We start from the raw sequence: 25,022 nt of genomic DNA on the forward strand, positions 1-25,022 counted from the left end.
AGGGGTTAGGCTTGGGGATGAGATGATCTATACCTGTCTCCCTTGGGTTCTGGCAGATGTGGACCCTCTGACGCATGCAGCACTTGGGGATGCCAGTGAGGTGGAGATTGATGACCTGCAGAACCAAAAGGAATCAGAGGAACCTGGCCCAGACAGTGAGAACTCTCAGGAAAACCCCCCAGAACGCTCCAGCTCCAGCACCACTGCCTGTAGCAGCCCTAGCACCGTCGTCCATGGAGCCAGCTCTGTACGTGAGCATGAGGAGGGGTGGGTGGATGAGAACCGTGGGTGGGAGTGTGGGCCTTGTCTCTGTTAGGAAGGTCATGCTATAGCTGTGAATTTGCCTTTCCTCACACTCTTCCCATCTTCCCCTTCAGAGGCCCTATGACTTTAGAGCCTCTGAGATATAGTTTTGACCCCAGAGGGAGGTCACTGGGCTTTGTTCAGGGTGTAGCAAAGATGCTCATGGTACAGTTTATGGGGACAGAGAACAGGGTGCCACAGAGATTTTTTCCCACACATTCTATAGGCTGGGAATGGGATAGATTTGGCCTGGCCCTGCCAGACTAAGAATAAGGGAAGGCATCACTAGGCACCATGTGACCATATTTTTAAATTTAATATGGCCCTTAGGAACCTGCTGAGTCTACAGAGATGGATAATAAGGCAGCAGTAGGCGTCTCCAAGCCCCTCCCTACCGTGCCTCCCAGCATTGGCAAATCGAACACGGACAGACGCCAGACAGAGATTGGAGAGGGGTCAGTGCGCCGGCGAACCTATGACAATCCATACTTCGAGCCCCAGTATGGCTTTCCCCCTGAGGAAGATGATGATGAGCAGGGGGAAAGTTACACTCCCCGATTCAGCCAACATGTCAATGGCAATCGGTGAGAGCCTGGGGATTCCTTCTAGATGGGTGACTGAAGGACCTCTCTCCAGTGGACCCTGGGCAAGGGTTAATCAGAGAGTCTGAGAGTCTAAATGCTCTCATGGTTCTGCCATCCCTAAAGGGTGGTTCTTTGATCTAGGGGCTTAGCTGTGGGAAGGAAGCAGTGACTGCAGTGTAGTGTAAGGACCACACTCCCAAGATTAGGTACCGCTGCCTGGGGCTCATAGGTGCCACTGTGCATTCAAGGGCTCAAAAGCTGCTGCGGCCCAACAGCTTGAAACTGGCAAGTGACTCCGAAGCAGAGTCAGACTCCCGAGCAAGCTCCCCCAACTCCACCATCTCCAACAACAGCACCGAGGGCTTCGGGGGCATCATGTCTTTTGCCAGTAAGTGCCTTAAGCTCTCTCATTGCTCTCTTCCTTTTTTCTCTATGGTAGGGTCTAACTATGGCAGATGTGTCTTAGAATTTGAGATGTGGGCTGGGTTGGCATTACCAGGCTCTAATGCAGATTATTTGGGTGATACTAAATAAAGTACTTTTCGATGACAAAGTAAAAATGTGGGTGCAGTGGTACAAACTTGTAATCCCAGCTACTCGGGAAGCTGGTAGGTTCTATCTAGTCCAGCCTGGGCAACTTAGCAAGTCACTTCTTCAAAATAAAGATAGTAGGGCTGGGGTTGTGGCTCAGAGGTAGAGCTGTCGCCTAGCATGCATGAGGCACTGGGTTCGATCCTCAGCACCACATTAATAAAATAAAATAAAGGTATTGTGTCCACCTTAAAAAATATTAAAAATTATCTTTAAAAAATAAATAAAATTATGGGGCTGGGGATGTGGCTCAAGCGGTAGCGCACTCGCCTGGCATGCGTGCGGCCCGGGTTCGATCCTCAACACCACATACAAACAAAGATGTATCTGCCGATAACTAAAAAAAATAAATATTAAAATTCTCTCTCTCTCTCTCTCCCCTCTCTCACTCTCTCTTTAAAAAAATAAATAAATAAATAAATAAATTAAATTAAAAAAAAATAAAGAAAGTAGCGCAGTGGTAGAACTCTTGCCTAGCATGTGCAAGGCCCCAGGTTCAATCTCCAATACCTGGGAGGAAAAAAAAAAGACTAGTCATTATTTTGTTATACCTGGAAGTTTAGTTTTATTTCAGGCAAGACAGATGAGTGGTCAACCATAAATTAAGCACTAAATTCAAAATCAGCTGGGCGAGGTAGGGCACACCTATAATGCCAGCAGCTCTGGAGGCTGAGACAGGATGATTGCGAGTTCAAAGCCAGCCTGAGAAATGGCAAGGGGATAAGCAACTCATTGGAGACCCTGTCTCTAAATAAAATACAAAATAGGACTGGGGATGTGGCTCAGTAGTTGAGTGCCCCAAGTTCAATCCCAGATACCAGAAAAAAAAAAAAATTCAAAATCACATACTTACTCGTATACTTATGGGAATATTCTGGTCAATATTGCTTCAGATATGATACCTTCTTTGCCTGGTGAGGGCCTTTTGTGAACATGCTTTGAAATCTATACAGGATTGAATTTTTTTTTTTTTTTTTTTTGGTGGTGCTGGGATTAAACCCAGGGCCTTATGCATGTGAGACAAGCACTCTCTCTACCAACTGAGGCATTTCCCCAGCTCCGGGATTGATTTTTGATTTTTTTACTTAGAGAATTTCTAGTAATGAGGGGTGGTATCATTTAAAGATTAGAGATAGACCTCTAGACTAAGGACTTCAGAGGGTCAATAGAGAGATAATTGTGATTTTGTGAGGTTTTTCATATGCCAGGGAGGAACTGCACCCACTTCAGACCAGAAGCATATTAACTACCAGTTTTCATGCAGATAGAAGGAGATGAGAAACACGGATATTGTGGGAGGTAGCCAGAGAAGGTTGTACTGGGTTTTGAGCATTCCTGGAAATGGCTCCTTTGTGTGCCCTAAGTTAGACGTGGTGCCTTCTAGACAGTGTAGGTTGTCTGATCTAGCACACTGGGATGCTGCCTGAAAGGAGAGAGACGAAGACAGTGCTGCAGTCACTGGAGGAGATGCTTTGATTGTTCGTCTTGCTAACTCATTGCTCTCACCCTCCCCACCCTCATAGGCAGCCTATATCGGAACCACAGTACAAGTTTCAGCCTTTCAAACCTTACACTGCCCACCAAAGGTGCCCGAGAGAAGACCACACCATTCCCCAGTCTGAAAGGTAACTACAACTTTCTTTTGCCAAACTAGGTTACTCTAGAAGGTGTGTCAGGCCTATGGGTGCTTGTCAGGAGCCCTGTGTACCGTGTATCATTGGATTTGGCTGTTGCCCTTCATATTGCTTCTCATGGCTCTCACTGCACATCATGGGCTCTCGATGGTTGTCGTATGGAGACCGTATCTATAGCTAGAAAAGGCCCTGTTACATTATTGAGGATAGTGGCAATTGTGGGATTATGTCGCTCTTGGCAGGGGACCTTGTCAAAGGTACACAATTAACATAGGGATCATCAGCTGCCCCTAGTCAAGGGCAGGTTCCCACTGTGTGAATTTAGGATGAACTCCATCCCAAGGAACTGGCCCACAGAAGAATGGCTGTGGAGATCCTGGCAGTGTTTATGGTGTCCAGCCTTTTACTATGACTTCATGTCAACCTGGAGGCTGTGAGTGGGCCAGGTAGTATTAGTTGGCTTCTGGACCCCATTAACACCTTGTTTCAGTTCACTTGTGATCTCTGGCAGTTTGAGAGGCTCTTCTGAATTTAATTTTATTTTCTTTTGTTTTCTCTGGATATTGTGCTGAAAGATTTAATCCTAATAGGAAGTACAGTGAGAAGCAACTCCTTATATTAACTGACTTCTCACTCCTAGGGTTTAAAAAGATCAGGAGTCTTTGGTGGTGATGGGAAAATGCCTTATGTGGGCAAAAATGACTTCAGAGTGGTAGTGTTGAGAACTCACTAGCGCTGCTCCTGTGCATCCATACATGGCTGGGTAGGTTAGAGGTGGAAAGGTGTTAGTGTTGCTGGCTTTCCATTTGATACATTTGAGGGGAAGAACAATTGGAACTCTCATTGCATGTTGATGCTTCGTCTCATTTGCTGCACTTATCTCTCCTACCAATTTCCCATCCTCACACTCCTGCCCCACTTCCCATGATAGCATCAGCAAGATGAGTCTCTCCCCTGTGGATGCCCACAGGCTCTCTAGACCCCTGTGCTAGATGTTTCATGAAAACCAGTGGCCCTTCTTTCATGCATGTGCCTGTTTAGCACCTCAGGCTCTCCATATCATTTACCCCAGCCCTGGCTTTGAGAGTTTTCCCTTTAAGGATGGTCTTCCATAGAGCCTTGGTTGTCTCCTGGTCACTTGGCTTCCAGCTCTGATGTGCCCACTATTTAAGCTCTGGGAGAATGCTTGGATGATCTGACTTACTCTCCATCGATGGGTACAAGGGGATGCGGTATTGTGGTGCATCTACTAATTGTGTATTTTGTGTCCCAGTATTTGGGCTAAATACTCTAATGGAGATTGTTACTGAAGCCGGCCCCGGGAGTGGTGAAGGTGGGTCTTGCCCGTGAGCTGTGCATGATCTTTTTTTTCCTAGCATCTTCCGTGCCTGCCTGAGGGCCATCCTCCTCATGAAGCAAGAGGCATCACATGAGTGACCTGCCTTGCCTATCCCCCATGACACCCATGCTGCCCACAGGGCAGGCTGCTGGTGCATGTGGAGTGGCCTGAGTCTCCATCCCCACCTCCTTCACATTGCCATGGCTGCTTTCTGCCTGTGTGTGATGCCCTGGTGCCACCCCCACCCAGCCCTGCTGGGGAATGGGCATGGAACATGGTGACCCAGGGCTGTGCTACTGTGAGTTTCTGGACTATGACAGTGATGTCTCTCATTCTGCCTTCCCTGCTTATAGGAAACAGGAGGGCATTAGTGGACCAAAAGTCATCTGTCATTAAACACAGTCCAACAGTGAAAAGAGAACCTCCATCACCCCAGGGCCGATCCAGCAATTCTAGGTAATAAATGCAGAGCTGTTTTAAAAATTCTCAGGTGGAGATAGATTCCTGTATAAAGCTTGAGGGATGCTCAGGATTGGGAAAGAAGCTCTAAGGATGGTAAATGAAATCCGTTTCCTGCCAGCACTTCTGATCCAATCCACTGCAGCAGTAACAGTTTGCAGTGTTGAAGAGGGTGAAATTGCTGAGGTGGGACTTGGCAAACCAGGTTATCTGCAGAGATGGGGGATGTGGAGGCTGATGAAATTCAGAGACTTGGCTTTGCATTTTGCCCCGGGAGGCAAATATATGGTCTGGTGAAAGGGGAGATGCTCTCCCAAGAAGCTGATAACCACAGAAGTGGTGTGTGGACCCTATAGTGAGAACCAGCAATTCCTGAAGGAGGTGGTACACAGTGTGCTGGACGGCCAGGGAGTGGGCTGGCTCAACATGAAAAAGGTACGCCGGCTGCTGGAGAGTGAGCAGCTGCGAGTCTTTGTCCTGAGCAAGCTGAACCGCACCGTGCAGTCAGAAGACGATGCTCGGCAGGACATCATCCCAGATGTGGTCAGTGTTTGGGCTAGGGGGTTGGAATAGACTAAGCAGAGAGCTGTGGCTACCAAAGGGAATTTGCTAATTCTAGGACCTGGGTTGTCGTTGCAGGAGATCAGTCGAAAAGTGTACAAGGGAATGTTAGATCTCCTCAAGTGCACAGTCCTCAGCCTGGAGCAGTCTTATGCCCATGCAGGTCTGGGTGGCATGGCCAGCATCTTTGGCCTTCTGGAAATTGCCCAGACACACTACTATAGTAAAGGTAGGGATCGTACCTGCTGGGCAACATGCCCTCTGCAACAGCCCCACTTGTCAGAAAGAGTCAGCACATTGTCCCCATGGCAAGTCTCCCAGTGCCTCGCTGCTTCCCATCAGGTCTTGGGGTTTTATTTTCTAGTGCATGTTTCTATGAAGTGGGTATTTAGAAAAATAAGGTCTTGGCTTTTCTTTCCTTGAACTTCTTCTATTCCACATCCTCCCATATCCTGGCTTCTCCTACCTCATTTCCCTGCCTCTATTCCCATTCTCTTCCTTTTTTGACCTCTTTCTGTATTTGATCTCTTCTCAGAACCAGACAAGCGGAAGAGAAGTCCAACAGAAAGTGTAAATACCCCAGTTGGCAAGGATCCTGGTCTGGCTGGGCGGGGGGACCCAAAGGCTATGGCACAACTGAGAGTCCCCCAGCTGGGACCTCGGGTACCAAGTGCTACAGGAAAGGGTCCTAAGGAAGTGGACACTAGAAGTTTAAAGGAAGAGAATTTTGTAGCCTCTATCGGTACGTATCATGGTGTCTGGTGTGCTGAGGGGTTCTGGCTTCTTAAATATCCCTCCGTCCTTTCTATCCATCCAGAATCCTGCCTTTCTCTTCCCCATGCTTTGCTTTCTAAAGAGGGAGATAAGTCTGTCTATTTCCAGTGCATTCCTCTATGCTTCTCTATCCCTTATGCCTTGTCTGTAGCCACCCCACTGACATCTCAGAGGAAGAACAGAGGTTTTGTTTAGAGTCCCTGTGAGGCTTAGTGCAGGGAGTCTGAGCTATACTCCTGGTCCCTCTTTTTACTTACATCTGAATTCTTCGTATAGCAAATAGACCATGTGAGTTCCTAGATGCTAGAAGGAAGCTTATAGATACGTCTTTGGGCTATAAAACTATGGTCTTCTGGGTCTCTGAAGCCAATTTTCCCCCATCCAAAGCATTACACTGCCCTGGAATTCGCGCCTCTGAAGCCTGTCCAGTGACTCTGTTTCCCTGGGTTCTAGACCTCAGAGGTTTATATTTCTGTGTCAGCCTTCTTTAAACCCTTCCTTTCCTGGACTTCATTAAAAGCTTTCTCCTGTTTGATAGTTTTCCATTCATTCTCTGGTAGCACCATTGTTTGGCTCACTCCCAACTTCACCTTGCATCATCCAGGCTGTGTCTTTTCTGATTCTAGGTGCCTGGGCATTATGCTTCCAGCTGATGCCTCTTTGCCACAACCGTTAGTGATTGGCACTATGTCTGCATAAATGGTAAAGAGGAGCCGTTTCCCTTTTCAGGGAGCTCCTTTCACTAGCTAGCATAACTTTCTCCTAGAGGCATTCAGTCCTGGCTTTCTCCTGCCTGGTGTGATGTTCTAGAAAAAGTACCTACCTGCCTGTCTGGAGGTCTGGAGTTTTAGTCCTGTATCATCCACCAACTAGGAATGAGACTTTGGGCAAATAACTTCCCTCACAGGGACTCTCTCTCCTCCTTTAGGAAATGAGAAGGTCACACTAAGTAAACTCTAAAGCTCCTTCCAGGGACACAACTGTACCAATTGGTGTTTTTTCTGCTTTGCCCTACTGAGACACTTGTCTCACCATTTTGTCTTCTCTATCAGAGGCATTTCCCTCGAGGACTGGCTAAGAATGGTCTCTTGGTAGGGCAGGCTCTAGTTCTGATGGGGAGTTTGTTTTTTGGGTAGCAAGAAGGAGGGATGCTGACTGCCTGCATGAGTTGGCCTCTGTCCAATCCAGTGAGTCAAACAGATGGGTGCTGCTGCTTCTGAGCCCCTTTGACTGCTTGAGATGATCATCTCTCTTATCTGTTGTCTGTAAGAGCTGCTGTTCTCAGCTTGTTTGGCAGAGAACGTGGTGTGATGGAAGTCAAACTGATCCTAAATTATGCGCTCTCGAGCACATGTTCCAGACTCTTTAGGATCCGTTTCCTCATGCCAAAATGAAGGAGCTTGATGAAGGGCCCTTCAGCTCGAATATTGTACAGGGTTTTTGTTGGCACATTGGGGTTAGTTTTAGAAAGTTGATGTCTTTTTTCTTGAATTTGGGGGAAGGCATTGGAATCTCTTGATTCTTCCTCCCTGCCCCCAAATAAAAATACTTTGTATCTCTTGATTGGTAATCCTGTGCCTGAGACTGAAGCAACTTGGGTGGGTGGGTTTCCACTTCGTCATCTGACCAGCTTCTGACTCTCTCTGTCTTTCTCTCCTGCTTGCATTGCATCTGGGGTAGAATTGTGGAACAAGCACCAGGAAGTGAAAAAGCAAAAAGCTTTGGAAAAACAGAGTAAGGAACAAATGCCCCTTCCTGTCCTTAAGTCTCCCATACCTGCCAACTTCCCAGGCCCAGTTGGGGCAGGCTCCGTTTGTCAGCCCCACCCCAAATTTACTCTTGGGGGATATTGGACTGAAAGCAGGTAGGTGGTGTGTGACTCCGAGGTATATGGCTTGTAGACTGCTTCTTGCCCCTCCCCTTGTAGGTAGCAGTGAGGGTGTCGACTGAGTAAAATCCCTTAGACTGGTTTTCTACTGTGGCAGAGTTGGTGGGGAGAACCTTTGCTGATTGCAGAGTCCCTCATTGGCTGATAGCTCCCTCACCGTTAGGAGGCCTGTGGGCACAGTTGGCAGAGATGGTTGCTGTCCCTCTGTGTTGAGTCTGTAGCTGCCCACCTCTCCCTCTGGTGGCTTGCCTAGGCACGCTTTCTGGCTTTCTGTCATTCTGTCTTTCTGCCATACCATTGTGGGTGGGTGGGGTAGAATGGGATTTTTTTTTTTTTTTTTTTCTCAAATGTAGGCATTATAGGATGGGGTAGGTGAGTGTTCCTCTCTCTTTTAGCCTAACCTTTTCTGGCCCCTTTGGGTGCATCTGTGTGGGAAGCACTGAATGACCTGGGGACCTTAAATGATCTCGGCATCAATGAAGCTCTGATTCTGGGTGCCATGGAATGTGGTTTAGACGTTTGTTTGTGGAAACTTCTCTGTTTTAGGATGATTTGCTTAGAATTTTCTCAGACTGAGACGATGGCTGCAAAGTCCCTTGAGACTAGGTCTAATTTGTACCTGGGGACCTCTTCCTCCAGTGATTCCTGGGGGTGGAGGGGCAGTCCCTGGAAAGGTGACTGGGACATGCTGAACAGGTCTTGGACCAGGCTGTGCTGCTGTCCCACTCCCTTCACCAGCCTGCCCCGAGCCTCTGTGTGTGAGTAACAGAAGTTTTCCCCTACTCAGGGCCCGACGTAATCAAACCTACCTTTGACTTTGGTGAAACAGAGGAGAAAAAATCACAGATCAGCGCAGATAGTGGTGTGAGCCTGACATCTGCTTCCCAGGTTTGTGGCAACCTTGTTGAAAATCGTCAAGGTTAAATTTGCTATCTCGGGCTGGGGACATAGCTCAGTTAGTAGAGTGCTTGCCTTGCATGCACAAGACCCCTGAGTTCAATTCCCAGCACCACCAAAAAAAAAAAAGAAAAAGAAAAAAAATTGTTATTTCACAGCACATTTCTATTTGTTTATTTATTTATGGTGTTCAGGATTGAACTCAGGGCCTCACACATGCTAGAAAAATACTCGATCACTGAGCTACACCTTCAGCCCCTATTTTAACTTCAGTTAAAAACAACAACAAAAAAGAAGCAACAACTTCAAAACAACATATCCGATTATAGAGCAATGATTTAATGAGTATACTAGATACAATATTAATATCTATTAAAGATTGTGTTTTCAAGCTAGTGTGGTGGTACACGCCTGTAATCCCAGTAGCTTAGGAGACTGAGGCAGGAGGATTGCAAGTTTGAGGCCAGCCTGGGCAATTTAGCAAGACCTTGTTTCAAAATAAAAAATGAAAAAGAACTAGAGATGTAGCTTAGTGGTAAAGCATCCCTGGGTTCAATCCCCAATCCAAAAAAAGATTGTGCCTTCAAAAATTTAGTGACATAGGAAAATATTTCCAAAACTAGGTATACAATATTAATTCAATTTTATTATAAGAATGTATTTAGAGGGCTGGGATTCTAGCTCAGTGGTAGAGCACTTGCCTTGCATGCATGAGGCCCTGGGTTCAATCCTCAGCATCATATTAAAAAAAAATGAATAAATAAAATAAAGACATTAAAAAAAAGTATTTAGAAAAAGACTAAAAGGAAATTATGAAAAACAGTGGTTAATGTGGGTGGCAGATTTGTGGCTTATTCTTATTTCCTTATTCTTTCATGTGTTTTCTGCAATGAGTGTGTATTTTTTAATGTGTATTATTTCTTTTTCATTATGTAAGTCATAAATTTTCTATCAAAGAAAAAATAAGGGGCTGGGGTTGTGGCTCAGGGGTAGAACGTTCGCCTCGCACATGCGAGACCCTGGGTTCGATCCTCAGCACCACATAAAAATAAATAAGTGAAATAAAGGTGTTGTGTCCAACTACAACTAAAAAATAAATATTTAAAGAAAAAAGAAGTTGCTCATGACCTCTCTAGAGCTGATATCAGAAGGGTGGGGAGGGGAGAAGGAAGAAGGTACAGTATTTCTGAGGGAAACCGAGAGCAGGTAGGACACCTCTCCTACTATGTCTGTCTCTGTATCTTATTGCAGAGAACTGATCAAGACTCAGTCATCGGTGTGAGTCCACCTGTTATGATCCGCAGCTCAAGTCAGGATTCTGAAGTTAGCACCGTGGTAGGGGAACACCACACTGGCATCTTGGTGGGCGGAGTGTGGGTTCCCCCTTTGGAAAAGGGGGCTTCTTTCTCTTTGGAGGCTGCTCTTAGTCTCAGGTCAGCATGGGTCTCATGGTGGAGATAGGTACCTGTCATAGGTGCACATATACAGGATTTCACAGGGCTTCTCCTCATCTTATGAAGAAAGTACTTAGAGAAGCCACCTGACTCACTTGTAAAATTTGATGCTTTCTTATTGTAGCAGAGAGCTCAACATTTCTGGGGCCCTTCCCTGGGGAGTATCTCTTACTACCTCTTTTCCCTTTCCAGGTGAGTAATAGTTCTGGAGAAACGCTTGGTGCAGACAGTGATCTGAGCAGCAATGCAGGTGATGGACCAGGTGGCGAGGGCAGTGCCCACTTGGCAAGTTCCCGGGGCACTTTGTCTGATAGTGAAATTGAGACCAACTCTGCCACAAGTGCCATCTTTGTAAGCTTTGTTTACTAACAAAAGAAGACCATTTCTTTAATGGGGGAGGGAAATAGGCTAGAAAAGAATGAAAAGTTGAGATACAATAAGAAGGAAAAGATGGAACTGGGGAAGGGTATAGTTCAGTGGTAGAGCACTTGCCTTATAGTTGCAAGGCCCTGGGTTCCATCCCCAGCACCAGAAAGAAAAAAAAAAAAAAAAAGAAAAGGAAAATGTAAAGTAAGGTATAGATAATATTTGGCTTTAAGAACAATGTTTTTTAAGGCATTTGTCAGTAATTTGACTCCAAGATCTAGACTTTTAGAACCCTGTCCTTAATCATAGGTGAGTTAAGTGTCCTTCTCAATCAGATATGAGCTTTGAATCATATGTAGTAATAATCTCCATATTTTAAAATTGATTAATTTTTAATTGATGCATTATAGTTGTACATAAAAATGGAGTTCATTGTTATGTATTCATGCATGCACATGGCATAGTCTGTGATCCTCATATTTAAAATGGACCAAGCAAAACCTTTGTGGATATCAGGAAAATTGTAACTCTCATTTAGTGCCAGTCTACATATTAACTGTGGATCAGTCCAGTTTTATTTTGGTTACTGCTCTATTTCTATCTGGTACCTTCAAACAATATTTTGGGGCTGGGTTTTAGGTTAGTGGTAGAGCGCTTGCCCAGCAAGTATGAGGCACTGGGTTTGATCCTCAGCACCACATAAAAATAAAAAAATAAATGATGTTGTACCTATCTACAACTTTAAAAAGTTATAAAAAAAATAGTATTTCATTACTAACATTTAAAATATTTACTCATTAATAAACATGTGTGAAGTGATTAATAAGTGCCAGATTCCATACTAAAGGAATAGAGAGGAATAAGGCATGATTCTCACTCTCAATAAATTTGTAATTCGACAGATTGCTATAAATAGTCTCTTCTGATAGGCAAGGGGAACAAAGCCTTAGGAAAAAAAGAACTTGCCCTAGGTCACCCAAAGTTCTTGGCTAACTGTAATGAAATGAATTCTTTTTAGTCTTTGCCTTAGACAAGTAAGGCAAGTGTATGTGTGCCTCTTTATATGCATTAAATACTCTGATACACTTGCCTCTTTGTTAGAGAAGAGAATGAGTATTCTGTAGAAGAGCTCATAGATCCTTATCTTTGGTCCGTGGGGAGAATGGAAAATAAAATTTAAAAGAAATCAATTATTTAACTCTGGTTACCAAGACATTCTGTAGATGTATTTCTTCTAATAGTGATTCCCAGAGTGAAGGTTGGGATAGGATTGGGAATCAGGGTCCCTCAAGTTAATGGGCCTTAACTCTGAGCTCAGTAATGTTTTAGCAAGAATATTTTAAATCCTTCCAATGTGCTTCTGTCTTGGATGTTAAAATTAATATCATGGAATATCAGTCTTCAGAAAGCCATTCATTCAGCTCTGTGCTACCTTTCCTAGACCTTCCTGAGACAAATTCTTACTTGTCCTAAGCTCGTGCAAGGGATCTATGTACAGTTGAGTTGCTGAGTGCAGTCACCTAAATTTCTTGGTTCAAAGAGCTGTTTTAACAAGAATAAATTATGCTAACTCTGTATGGCCCATTGAGCAAAGTATTGGGCTGTGAACTAGGAAACTGGCATTTAGTCACACTAATTAGATATTGCCCAATAACCTTTGATCAGTTGCTCCTTTGCTTATTCTGTCCCTGTGTTACGAAAGGGCATGGTATTACTTACCTCTTACCTAGGCAGAAATGTTTTTGATTCAATAGAAAGTCTAATACTTCGAAAGTGACCAATGAAGTTAGTGATACTTCTCAGAGGCAGTAAGAGATGTAGGATAGAAGAAATTAACATTTTAAATCAATTACCAATTGTGTACCAGGCACTGCTAAGTGCTTTTCATATTTAACCCTTGTGGGGTGTAGCTCAGTGGCGAAATGTATGAGGCCCTGGTTCAATCCCTAGCACTAGAAAAAAATTAAATTTATTCCTTGCTGTAGTCATGTGATGAGGAAAAACCTGTGTTCTTTCTACTATGTTGTGCTGCTATTCGCTTTCTACTAATCTCTTGAGAGAATTTGCCTGGTTATTATTATTTTTTTTAAGAGAAAGTTGTCATACAGAGTGTAAGGAGTGAAGATAAGTCAGAATGAAAGGTTGATCACTTGATTTGGGAGGCAGTAACAGAAAGCAGGGTTCTCAGATTGATTTTTAGTCAAATCCTAGAGGCAAGCAAGGCCACTGGAATTTTTGTTGCTAATGGATGGTGCCTGATGTGAGTCTTTTGGTGAGATGTTTGGTTTACCTTGTCCCTATTCACTGACCTATCACCTTGTCTCTCTAGGGTAAAGCCCACAGCCTGAAGCCAAAGGAAAAGCTGGCAGGCAGCCCAGTTCGCTCTTCTGAAGATGTAAGCCAGCGCGTCTATCTCTACGAGGGACTCCTAGGTGAGAAGTGGACTGGGAAGGCCCTTCACACTGAAAGAGAAAGCTGGGCTCAGCCAGAGGAGAGGGTAGTACTGGCCAGTAGCTGCTTGGCTCTTTGCTGATCTCAGTGCTAATAATGGATAAAATTTCATTTCTGAAGGAAGCAAATTATTGGGTCTGGAACAAGCAGTAGGCGAAAACTAGATGAGATTGGATTTTGGCATTAATCAATAGCTGTCTTTCTGTGTTCCTTTCTTTACTTTCTTGCTGCCATGGTCTTTCCTGCTCACAATTGGCAGGAAGGGAGAAAGGATCGATGTGGGACCAGTTAGAGGATGCTGCTATGGAGACCTTTTCTATAAGTAACCACTTTTCTTTGTGTGCTGTGTTCATGCTTCCGGCTTGGGAGGGACTGGGCCTTACTCGGTAGCATCTGGGTCTGGTGGCAGGAGTGTTAGATCTGGGGTAGAGGTTCATGTTTCCCATGGATTGGAATCACTCTCTTTGGTCTGGGGTTTACTCTCTTTATTTTTGTTTGGCAGCTGTATTCCTTCAATGTTAAATATTCTCTAAAAAGTCTTTATTCTACACAGGCAAAGAGCGTTCTACTTTATGGGACCAAATGCAATTCTGGGAAGATGCGTTTTTAGATGCTGTGATGTTAGAGAGAGAAGGGATGGGTATGGATCAGGGTCCCCAGGAAATGATTGACAGGTATGAAGCTTGAAAAACCTGTGGGAGTGTGCAAATCCAGCCTTCTCCCTGTTAGTTCGGTGGTCTCCTACCTGAGGGCTGACTTTTGCCTGGTCTTCTGCTTAGGTACCTGTCCCTGGGAGAACATGACCGGAAGCGCCTGGAAGATGATGAAGATCGCTTATTATCGACCCTTTTGCACAACCTCATCTCCTACATGTTGCTGATGAAGGTAATATTGATTTTGCTTATGTCTGGCTGTTACTGATGTTGGAAGGGTGAGGTTTGTTTCTATTGCCTAAATTCAGGTATCCTTGGGAAGCTATTAAAGCATTTTATGGGGAGCTGGGTGAGGTGGTGCATGCCTGTAGTCCCAGTGGCTTGGGAGACTGAGGCAGGAGGATCACGAGTTCAAAGCCAGCCTCAGCAACTTAGCAAGGCCTTAAGTTACTCAGTGAGACCCTGTCTCTAAATAAAATACAAAATAGGGCTCGGATGTGGCTCAGTGGCCAAGTGGCCCTGAGTTCAATCCCTGGTACCTCTGATAAAAAGCATCTTACAGGGGATCTCTTTCTGATTGAAAAGTTTGATTCCTCTCTAATCAGCTTGCATAGGATCTCTTTAGCCGAAACTACCAGGATTTTATGCTAATGGGTGTTGTAAAGGTAATTGACCCTTTTATACTATGTTTATTTTGAATTTTATGTGGGCTCTCCTAAGTAGTCTTAGGATGCCAGTAGAGCTCCACACATAATACAATGGATTATTCATTTATTTTTTACATAGTAGGTTCTAAAACCTTAGAAAGGATGCTCAGAATTTACTTTTCAGCAGCAGCCTGTTTTCATATAGGATTTTTCAACAACTATAAAAAGAGCTAGCCATTAGCAAAGTAATGTTTGATATGGTTGTGCTTGGATTTTATAGCTGTGGAAGAAGTATGGTACCAGATGAAAAGTCCTGCTCTGATAGGGAAACATAATTTTGGGGTTGGTGGGTAGAAGAGAGTTGTTTGAGAATGAGTCCTTGAGAAAAGCTTTCCTCCTGCTCTTCCCAGCCTCCTTAGATTTGAAGGGATCAGTTAATCAAATGCAGAGAATTTTGGGTTGCTTCACTTTCTGTTGTAAGGTTCCCTCTACTCTTGAATTCCAGGGGCATCAGTTGACTGGTTGGGGAAAGATGGTGATTCTTAACTTTCAGAGGATCTCAGCTACTACAGTCTCAGAATTGCCATTCTGAGTCATTATTTCTACATTATGCTCTGAGGAGCCCTTTAGGGGTGAATGTTATCTGTTGGGGATGACAGGAAGTGTCCCCTTGAAGCCTGTCCACTCTCAGAGCCACTTTTTTGCAGGAGCTAACCAGAGATAGAACCAGGACTTTTCTCCCTGGTACATTGGCAGAACACCCAGTCAAAAGCATTCTCCATGTTCAGAGATGTGTTCTTTCAGAATCCCACTTCTTTATACAAAATACATCTATGAAGATGTAAAAAAAAAAAAGAATAGCGTTACTTTAGATTAGGCAGAGAGAAGTGATGGGAGGGGAGGGGAGGGGATGTGGGGATAGGAAAGATAGTAGAATGAAACAGACATTATTATTTCTGTGTGTATATATGTGACTGCATGACCAATATGATTCTGTAACCTGTACACTCAGAAAAATGAGAAATTATATCCCATCTGATTCAAATGTATGATATATCAAAGTCATTGTACTGTCATGTATAACTAATTAAAACAAATTAAAAAATCAAAAAAGAAAAGAATCCCACTTTCTGTCAGATAGGAGGAAGCTCACTTGTACATTCTTTTGTCTCTACCTCAGTTAAAAGTAGTAGAGCAGATCCTTTATTAACATTCTATCTTGGTTTTCCAGGTGAACAAGAATGACATCCGAAAGAAGGTGCGACGTCTGATGGGAAAGTCACATATTGGACTTGTGTATAGCCAGCAAATCAACGAGGTGCTTGATCAGCTGGCGAACCTGGTGAGCATTGCTCGACCCTCCCCTTGGCTCTCCTTTTGATCACTTGCCATCCTCCCTGCTAGGCTTCTGGCCTAATGCATAGGTTTCCCCAAGGCCATTTCTCGTCTGTGTCACTGTGCAATCCAGTTCAGCCCTAGTTTTGAGGATAAGACAGTAGTCTAGATGAGGTTTTAGCCCTTATGTTCTTTACTAGGATTCTATACTGAAACTACCTAGTGCAGAAGTTTCTACATGTGATCTTTGGATTCCTGAGAATCTACAAAGTAAAAACTGTTTTCATTATGATAGTAAAATGCCTGTTTCCTGGCTCTACATTTTCACTGATGCTGCAAAAGCAGTGATGTGTAAACTGCTGACGCCTTAACACCCTGACTCCAAACTGTGCTAGCCCAGCCTCACCTCCATGATCTGTCACTTGTGAATGTCCTTGATAAATCAATGAAAACCATTGCTTTTATTAAACCTCTTATCACTGATCATATGTCTTTAATATTCTGGGTTACAAAATGGGAAGTATACATACTGCATTTCTGTTGCAAATGTAAGTATGATGAATGTTTTGAGGATAAACAGATTGAATTCCTAGATGAAATGTTAGCTTTGTTCATGGATCACTACTTTTACTTGAAAGAATGACTAACAGGTAATTTTTTGTTGTTGTTGTACTGGGGATTGAACCCAGGCATGCTATAACACTGATCTATATTCCCCAGTCACTAAGTTGCTAAGGATCTCTCTGAGTTGCTGAGACTGGCCTCCTGCCAGTCCTCCTGCCTCAGCCTAAATTTGCTAGCACATAGCATAGAAATTTTTTCGTTTTTACAGTATTGGGGATTGAACCCCAGGCCTGAGAGTACTAGACAAACATTCTACCACTGAACTGTATTTCCAATTTCAGTAATTTTTAAGAGGTATAGAAGTTCTGAGACCAAAAACTTCTTGAGCTGGGTGTGGTGGTGCACACCTGTAATCCTAGCCACTCGGGAGGCTGAGGCAGGAGGATCGAAAATTCAAAACCAGCCTCAGGGGCTGGGGATGTGGCTCAAGCGGTAGTGCACTCGCCTGGCATGAGTGTGGCCCGGGTTCGATCCTTAGCACCACATACAAACAAACAAAGATGTTGTGTCTGCTGAAAACTAAAAAAAATAAATAAATATTAAAATTTTCTCTCTCTCTATTAAAAAAAAAAAAAAAACCAGCCTCAGCAATAGCAAGGTGGTAAGCAGTGAGACCCTGTCTCTAAATAAAATACAAAATAGGGCTGGGGATGTCACTCAGTGATCGAGTGCCTTTGAGTTCAATCCCCAGTACCCCCCACCCCCCCAACAAAAAGTTCTTGAACACTTACTTTCCTGGTGGTCAGGTGTTGAAAGATGATATGATGTTAATTTAATTGCTGAACAGGATATTGTTGGCCCAGAGCCATGTATAAAAGGGATGTATGAATGTCCCTAAAAATCTCTTTCCTCAGAATGGACGTGATCTCTCTATTCGATCCAGTGGCAGCCGGCACATGAAGAAGCAGACATTTGTGGTGCATGCAGGGACAGACACAAATGGAGATATCTTTTTCATGGAGGTAGGTACTGGTTCATGCTGGGGACCCAAAGGAACATTTGAAAGACATAAGGAGCTCCTAGGACTGGTGCCAGAATAATTTTCCCACTTATCTCATTTATCTTCATAATCCAGTTATTAAATTATTGCAAATAATTAAGTTAATGTGATAGGTTTTTCCCCACCATTTCCTGTGTGTCTGTGTATTTTTTTAAATAGATGATATAGTCACATTATCCATGAAGTAGCATATATTGGGAGGTCTTGCACTCATCCTGGTCCTCTTCTACTCAATTCCCCACTCACCTTTCCTCTTCATCCTGTAGGTAACCGCTTTTGTTGGCTTCCTTTGTATTTTCCAGTGTTTTTTATTATGCAAACAGATCTGGGGGTAAATTCTTATTTTTCCCCTTTCTTACAGGCAGATGCCGCATTATATTCACTTGTCTATACCAGTGTTTGTTTTTTTTTTTTTCATTAAATGTCATCCTGGCAGTCCTCTAACAGAACAAAGAGATTTCTTGTTCTTTCTATGTCCTTTTTTCCACTGTGTGATTGTGCCACAATTTTTTTTTTTATTGGTTATTCAAAACATTACAAAGATTGCAGAATCACATCGGTTACACATCCACATTTTTACATAATACCATAATAGTAACTGTTGTATTCTGCTACCTTTCCTATCCTCTACTATCCCCCCTCCCCTCCCATCTTCTCTCTCTACCCCATCTACTGTAATTCATTTCTCTCCTTATTTTTTTCCCATTCCCCTCACAAACTCTTATATGTAATTTTGTATAACAATGAGGGTCTCCTTCCATTTCCATGCAATTTCCCTTTTCTCTCCCTTTCCCTCCCACTTCATGACTCTGCTTAATGTTAATCTTTTCCTCCTGCTCTTCCTCCCTGCTCTGTTCTTGGTTGCTCTCATTATATCAAAGAAGACATTTGGCATTTGTTTTTTAGGGATTAGCTAGCTTCACTTAGCATAATCTGCTCTAATGCCATCCATTTCCCTGCAAATTCCATGATTTTGTCATTTCTTAGTGCTGCGTAGTACTCCATTGTGTATAAATGCCACATTTTTTTTATCCATTCATCTATTGAGGGGCATCTGGGTTGGTTCCACAGTCTAGCTATTGTGAATTGTACTGCTATGAACATCGATGTGGCAGTATCCCTGTAGTACGATCTTTTGAGGTCTTCAGGGAATAGTCCGAGAAGGGCAATAGCTGGGTCAAATGGTGGTTCCATTCCCAGCTTTCCCAGGAATCTCCATACTGCTTTCCATATTGGCCTCACCATTTTGCAGTCCCACCAGCAATGTACAAGAGTACCCTTTTCCCCACATCCTCACCAGCACTTGTTATTGTTCGACTTCATAATGGCTGCCAATCTTACTGGAGTGAGATGGTATCTTAGGGTGATTTTGATTTGCATTTCTCTGACTGCTAGAGATGGTGAGCATTTTTTCATGTACTTGTTGATTGATTGTATGTCCTCCTCTGAGAAGTGTTTGTTCAGGTCTTTGGCCCATTTGTTGATTGGGTTATTTGTTTTCTTATTGTTTAATTTTTTGAGTTCTTTGTATACTCTGGATATTAGGGCTCTATCTGAAGTGTGCCACAATTTATCTAGCCAGTCAGTACGTATAGATCCTTGTGTTGCATCCAGTTTGTGTTACTATGATTGACATTGTGCCTGCTTAATTTCATATATTATAGTTGTGTCTATAAGAATCCTGGAAATGGGATTGCAGGACTAAAGGGACAGTACATTTGTAAATTTGGTTGATATGACTGTTAACTACCTTTTAATATATTCTACCTGCTTGTTACTTATTTTGTTGAAGAAATTGAATCATTGGCTCTGTGGAGTAGCTCACATTTTAGACTTCTTGCTGATTGTATCTCCTTGCTGCTGTTTCTCTATGTCTTGTATCTTTTACAAACTACTAGCGCATTCTAGAGATTTGATCAGTTTTCAATTCAATATTTTGCTGGACACAGTAGCACACACCTGTAATCCCAGCAGCTCCAGAGGCTGAGGCAGGAGAATCATAAGTTCAAAACCAGCCTCAGAACTTAGGGTCTCACTCAGTTGCTCAGGGCTTCACTATCTCAAAATTTAAAAATAAAATAAAAAGGGCTGGGGATGTGGCTCAGTGGTTAAGCACCCCTAGGTTCAACCCCTGCTTAATTTCATACATTGCAGTTGTATCTGTAAGAGTTCCTGGAAATGAGATTGCTGGATTAAAGGGACAAACATTTGTAATTTTGGTTGGTATGATTCTTTACCTTTTAATATATTTTAAAGTTAAATAAATAAAAATTAAAAATGTTTAAAATCAATATTTTGGCAAGAATACTTCCTAGGTGGTGTTATATAGTTACTTCCTGTGGCCTCGTAGGGTCCTCTCTTATGGTTCAGATGTGGGCAGCCTAAACCAGCCACTGTAAAGTACCTCATTTTCTCCTGGTTTTATGTATGGTATTTTTTTGCATGTAAAAATATTTTATTTTTATGTAAATTTGTTAACAGAATGCTTTTATGGCTTTGGATTTTGATTAATAATTAGTAAAAGCATTCTCCACTTCAGGGTTTTCATGGAAATTGTCTGTGTTTTTTTCATTTCCATGTTTTTGGTTTTTAGCAGTACTTGTAATTGAACCCAGGTTCTTCTGGCACTGAGCTACATCCTCAGCCCTTTTTATTTTATTTTGAGACAGGATCTTGCTAAGTTGCCAAGGCTGGCCTTGAATTTGGGAATCCTCCTGCCTCCTAAATTGCTGGGATTACAAATGTGGGCCATCATGTCTGGCCAGAAAAGATCTATTTTTAGAATTAAAAACATGGAAATTCCCCTGGCCGTGGCTCATGACTTTAATCCCAGCAACTTTAGAGACTGAGGCAGGGGGATTCCAAGTTCAAGGCCAGCCTGGGCAACTTAACTAGACTCTGTCTCAAAGTAAATACTAAAAAGGGCTGGGGGTGTAGCTCAGTGGTAGCATGCCCCTGGTTCAAGGCCCAGTACTGCAAAAATAAATTAAAAATAAAATAAAATGGGGGCTGAAGCTGTAGCTCAGTGGTAAAGCGTTTGCCCCCGCATGCATGAGGCACTGAGTTCAATCCTCAGCACCACATAAAAATAAATAAAGATACTATGTGTTCATCTACAACTAAAAAATATACATTAAAAATATTTAAAGGGCTGGGTTTATGGCTCAGCGGCAGAGCGCTTGCCTAGCAGGTGGGAGGCCCTGGGTTTGATCCTCAGCACCACATAAAAATAAATAAATAAAGATACTGTGTCCAACTAAAAAAATAAATAAATATTTTTTAAAATATTTAAAATAAATAAATTGATAAAATAAAAATAGAACTCTTGGGGCTGGGGATGTGGCTCAAGCGGTAGCGCACTTGCCTGGCATATGTGCGGCCCGGGTTCGATCCTCAGCACCACATACAAAAACAAAGATGTTGTGTCCGCCGAAAACTAAAAAAATAAATACTAAAAAGTTCTCTCTCTCTCTCTTAAAAAAATAAATAAAAAAAATAGAACTCTTATAAGTAATTTTAGAGACTGGGTACAACTTCTATGTAAGTTATTAAAATTAAACAGTCTACATGTTGTCTGTTCCCTTTTGGTTTAGTTGAATTTGATTTTTGAACAGGTTGTTCACCAAACACAGGAGTGTGTACTCTGGAATCAGGAGGGTATGTGTCAGTGTGTTTGAGAAGAGTCATTTTCATGTCACCATTTGAGGTGTAAGAATTTGGTTGGGAGTTTCTCCGAGTTGAGGACTAATTTAAGACATTTGCACCACAGTAGAGGTGGCAGGTGATTCATTTCTTTTTCTCTTAAATATAGCCAAGTCATTATGGTGTCACATACCTCTGATTCCAGCTACTTGTGGGGATGAGGTAAGAGGATCACAAATTTGTGATCTTCCAGCCTCAGCAACTTAGGGAGACCCTGCCTCAAAAATAAAAAATAAAAAAGACTGCACTATACAGCAAGCCTCATGCTGAGTCTCTGGAGTTGGAGCAGGATGCCTTACCCTCCTACATGCCTCTGCTTTGAAGTGTTGCCATGTCAAGGAAGAGAGCACATTGGCCACCCTGTTACCAACTGACTACCAAGAGGCTCTGAGCCTTTCTCAGCACAGTGAGCTGGCCACACCATCAGACAGCAATTTGGGAAGACTTTTTAAAATTATTAAATGCCAGGTCCAGTGGCACATACGGTATAATCTCAGCAACTCAGGAGGTTGAGGCAGTATGATTGCAAGTTCAAGGCCAGCCTCAGCAACTTGGCAAAACACTGTCTCAAAATAAAAAAATAGGATGGGGATGTGGCTTTGTGGTTTAGCACTCCTGAATTCAACCCCAAATACCAAAAAAAAAAAAAAAAGTTAAGACTTTAAAAATTGCATATTTGTATAAATACAACTTATTTGCTTAGAATTAATAAAAGTGGTATTAAACCACCAACATTAATATATAATTTTTTCTTTTTGTTGTTGTTGTTTGTTTTGCAGTGCTGGGATTGAACCAAGGGTCTCACCCACTCTAGGCAAGAGCTCTACTAACTGAGCTACTACATCCTCACCCCACAGTTTACTTTTTTGTTGTTGTGGTTGTTACCAGGGATTAAACTCAGGGAGCTTAACCACTGAGCCACATCCCAGCCCTTTTATATATTTTATTAGAGACATGGTCTCGATGAGTTGCTTAGGGCCTCACGAAGTTGCTGAGGCTAGGTTCGAACTCTAGATCTTCCTGCCTCAGACTCCCGAGTGGCTGGGATGACAGGCATGCACCAACGTACCTGGGTCCCAATTTGTTTTTTTTCCACTTAATATTATCATGAACATCTTTCCATGGTTTTTCATTTTGTTTTGTTGGTTTGTTTTTGTTTTTTCAGTCCTGGGCATTGAACCCAGAAGTGCTCTGTTTCTGAACAACATCCTCATTTCTTTTTTCTCTTCTTTTATTTTCTTTCTTTCTTTTTTTTTTTTTTTTTTTTGAGACAGTGTCTTGCTAAATTGCTGAGGCTGGCATCAAATTTGTGATCTTCCTGCCTCAGTCTCCCTGGTGTTATCTTTGTGTCTGGCCATCTTTCTACATTTTTAAATGGATGCTTAGCCATTTTGGTATTATATAGCTATACCATAATTTATTTAACTAGTGCTTCCCACTGTTTTTTTTTTTAACATTGCTTCATTGAATATCCTTAACATATATTTCTGCACACTGATGTGAGAATTTCTATAGAATATATTCCTAGACATGAAATTTCCAGATCAAGCTTATATATATTTAAAATTTTAGTAGAGTCTGCCCTTTTGCCATCCCAAAGACTACCAGTTTACATTTCCACCAGGAGCATAGGTGGACTGGGAGTCCTACTGGCCTAGAACCCATTTCTAATTCTTATTCTGCTATTCAATCCACCAATAACCCACCCAACCCCACCTTTTTTGCTGGCAGGGGCGGGGATGGGTGGGTTATTGGTGGATTGAATCCAGGGGCTTTCTACTACTGAGCTATATCCCTAGCTCTTTTATTTTGAGACAGGGTCTAAGTGCTGAGACTGGCCTGGAACTTACCAACCTCCTGCCTTAACTTCCTGAGTAGCTGGGATTACAGGTGTGTGCCACTGTACCTGGCTCAGTCCTTTCTTTAGAAAGTTTTTAGAACTCCAGTAATCTCTTGTGTAGGAGTTTAAACCTGATAGTCTCATGTATTCCTTACTCATTGACCTGATACTTATGAAGCACTTAATATATGCTAGGCACTGTGTTGAGTGTGGATTATAGTAGTAAATATGACTGTTGCCCTTCTAGAGTTGACAAACCATTGGAGAAGTTAAATAACTAAACAAAGAATGTTGTAGAATGAGCTTTGTAAGAGAAGATGTTTGGGGGGCAGGAGTTATTGGAATATGTAGTAGAGAGTATGGGAATTGTGGACAGCCCCTCTGAAGAAGTGATCTTTGATCATACACTTGAAGGAGGAATAAGAGTGACAGTTACAGTGAGGGAAGGGAAGAGCAGTCCAGTGATATTCAAGATGGAATGATGGGATTCAATGATGGATGTAGTGATAGGGAAAAGGAAAGATTTATGCATCACTTGTTCATTTCTGGCTTGAGCAGCAGGGTGAATGATGGTGTCATTTATGGCAGTAGGGAACTTAGAAGGAAGATCTGTCCAAGAGAAGATGCTGAATTCAGATTTAGACAAGGTGAGTTTGAGGGCTGCATATGAGATATCCACATAAAGACAGGTCAAGAGCTCAGGAGGCCAGGCCTCATATAGAGAGATTTAAGAACCTTCAAAGCTGCATTTGGTGGCACACTCCTATAATCCCAGCATCTTGGGAGGCTGAGGCAGGAGAATTGTGTGTTCAAAGCCAGCCTCAGCAACTTAGCAAGGCCCTAAGCAACTTAATGAGATCTTGTCTCAAAAAAAAGGGGGGGGGCCCGCTGGGGATGTGGCTCAAGCAGTAGCGCGCTCTCCTGGTATGCACACGGCCCCGGGTTCGATCCTCAGCACCACATACAAACAAAGATGTTGTGTCCGCCGAGAACTAAAAAATAAATATTAAAAAATTCTCTCTCTCTCTCTCTCTCTTAAAAAAAAAAAAAAGCAGGGCTGGGGTTGTGGCTCAGCCTTGCATGTGTGAGACCCGGGTTCGATCCTCAGCACCACATAAAAATAAATAAACAAAATAAAGATATTAAAAAAAAAAAAGGCTGGGGAATGTGGCTCAGTGGTTAAGCTCCCCTAGATTCAATCCCTGCTACCAAAACAAAACAAAAACCTATCAACATGGTAGTAATAATAATTATATTTCTTATGTTATTATAGCAGCTAACTGGGGTACTTCTGTGGGCCTCGCACATTAAAATTTTTATATTGCCAGGCACAGAGGCACATACCTATAATCCCACTACTCAAGAGGCTGAGGCAGAGGATTGCAAGTTCAAGGTCAGACTCCACAACGTAGCAAGACCTGTCTCAAAATAAAAAATCAAAATGGCTGGGCATATGGTTCATTGGTAAAGTGGCCTTGAGTTTGATCCCCAGAACTGCCAAAAAAAAAGAAAGAAACAGGCTGGCAGTAGAACACTTGTGGCTTATTCCCTTCTCTCTCTCTCTCTCTCTCTCTCTCTCTCTCTCTCTCTCACACACACACACACACACACACACACACACCACAAATGCCATTAACTAACTCATTTAGTCTTCACAGTGGCTCTGTGCAGTTGTTACTCTTATGATCCTTACCTTATACATGAGGAGATGTAGATAGGTAAATTTGCTCAAGGTGACACAGCCGGGCAATGGGAGAGATGGAATCTGAACCCAGGCGGTCGGGCTGAGCAGAGCTCAATGATGGAGCACTTGCCTAGCATGTGTAGGGCCCTGGGTTGGTCCCTCATACTGTAAAACTGCAAACCCCAGGCAGTCTGACCATAGATCCGCGTCCCTAACCAGTACGCTGTATTATTCCC

At 42.8% G+C, this 25,022-nt stretch overlaps 1 protein-coding gene across 40 annotated transcripts in view; it reads left to right on the forward strand.

Moving 5' to 3' along the window:
- Madd (MAP kinase activating death domain) overlaps positions 1-25,022 on the forward strand; it is a 45,221-nt gene that overhangs the window by 13,287 nt on the left and 6,912 nt on the right. For 4 of the 40 annotated variants that reach the window (XM_076847158.2, XM_076847157.2, XM_076847159.2 and 1 more), the window contains 18 exons: positions 57-247; positions 634-887; positions 1,136-1,275; positions 3,002-3,103; positions 4,386-4,445; positions 4,805-4,907; positions 5,267-5,453; positions 5,550-5,700; positions 6,007-6,213; positions 8,921-9,021; positions 10,282-10,365; positions 10,677-10,835; positions 13,180-13,282; positions 13,561-13,623; positions 13,855-13,975; positions 14,081-14,186; positions 15,833-15,943; positions 17,415-17,522. In XM_076847158.2, the coding sequence (XP_076703273.2) occupies positions 57-247; positions 634-887; positions 1,136-1,275; positions 3,002-3,103; positions 4,386-4,445; positions 4,805-4,907; positions 5,267-5,453; positions 5,550-5,700; positions 6,007-6,213; positions 8,921-9,021; positions 10,282-10,365; positions 10,677-10,835; positions 13,180-13,282; positions 13,561-13,623; positions 13,855-13,975; positions 14,081-14,186; positions 15,833-15,943; positions 17,415-17,522 (2,351 nt within the window). The remainder of the gene's footprint in view (positions 1-56; positions 248-633; positions 888-1,135; positions 1,276-3,001; positions 3,104-4,385; positions 4,446-4,804; positions 4,908-5,266; positions 5,454-5,549; positions 5,701-6,006; positions 6,214-8,920; positions 9,022-10,281; positions 10,366-10,676; positions 10,836-13,179; positions 13,283-13,560; positions 13,624-13,854; positions 13,976-14,080; positions 14,187-15,832; positions 15,944-17,414; positions 17,523-25,022) is intronic. The other 36 variants (XM_076847160.2, XM_076847179.2, XM_076847161.2 and 33 more) reach the window with 25 other exon arrangements.

This window comes from Callospermophilus lateralis, chromosome 2 (genome assembly GCF_048772815.1).
Source record: "Callospermophilus lateralis isolate mCalLat2 chromosome 2, mCalLat2.hap1, whole genome shotgun sequence".
Classification (NCBI taxonomy): Eukaryota; Metazoa; Chordata; class Mammalia; order Rodentia; family Sciuridae; genus Callospermophilus; species Callospermophilus lateralis.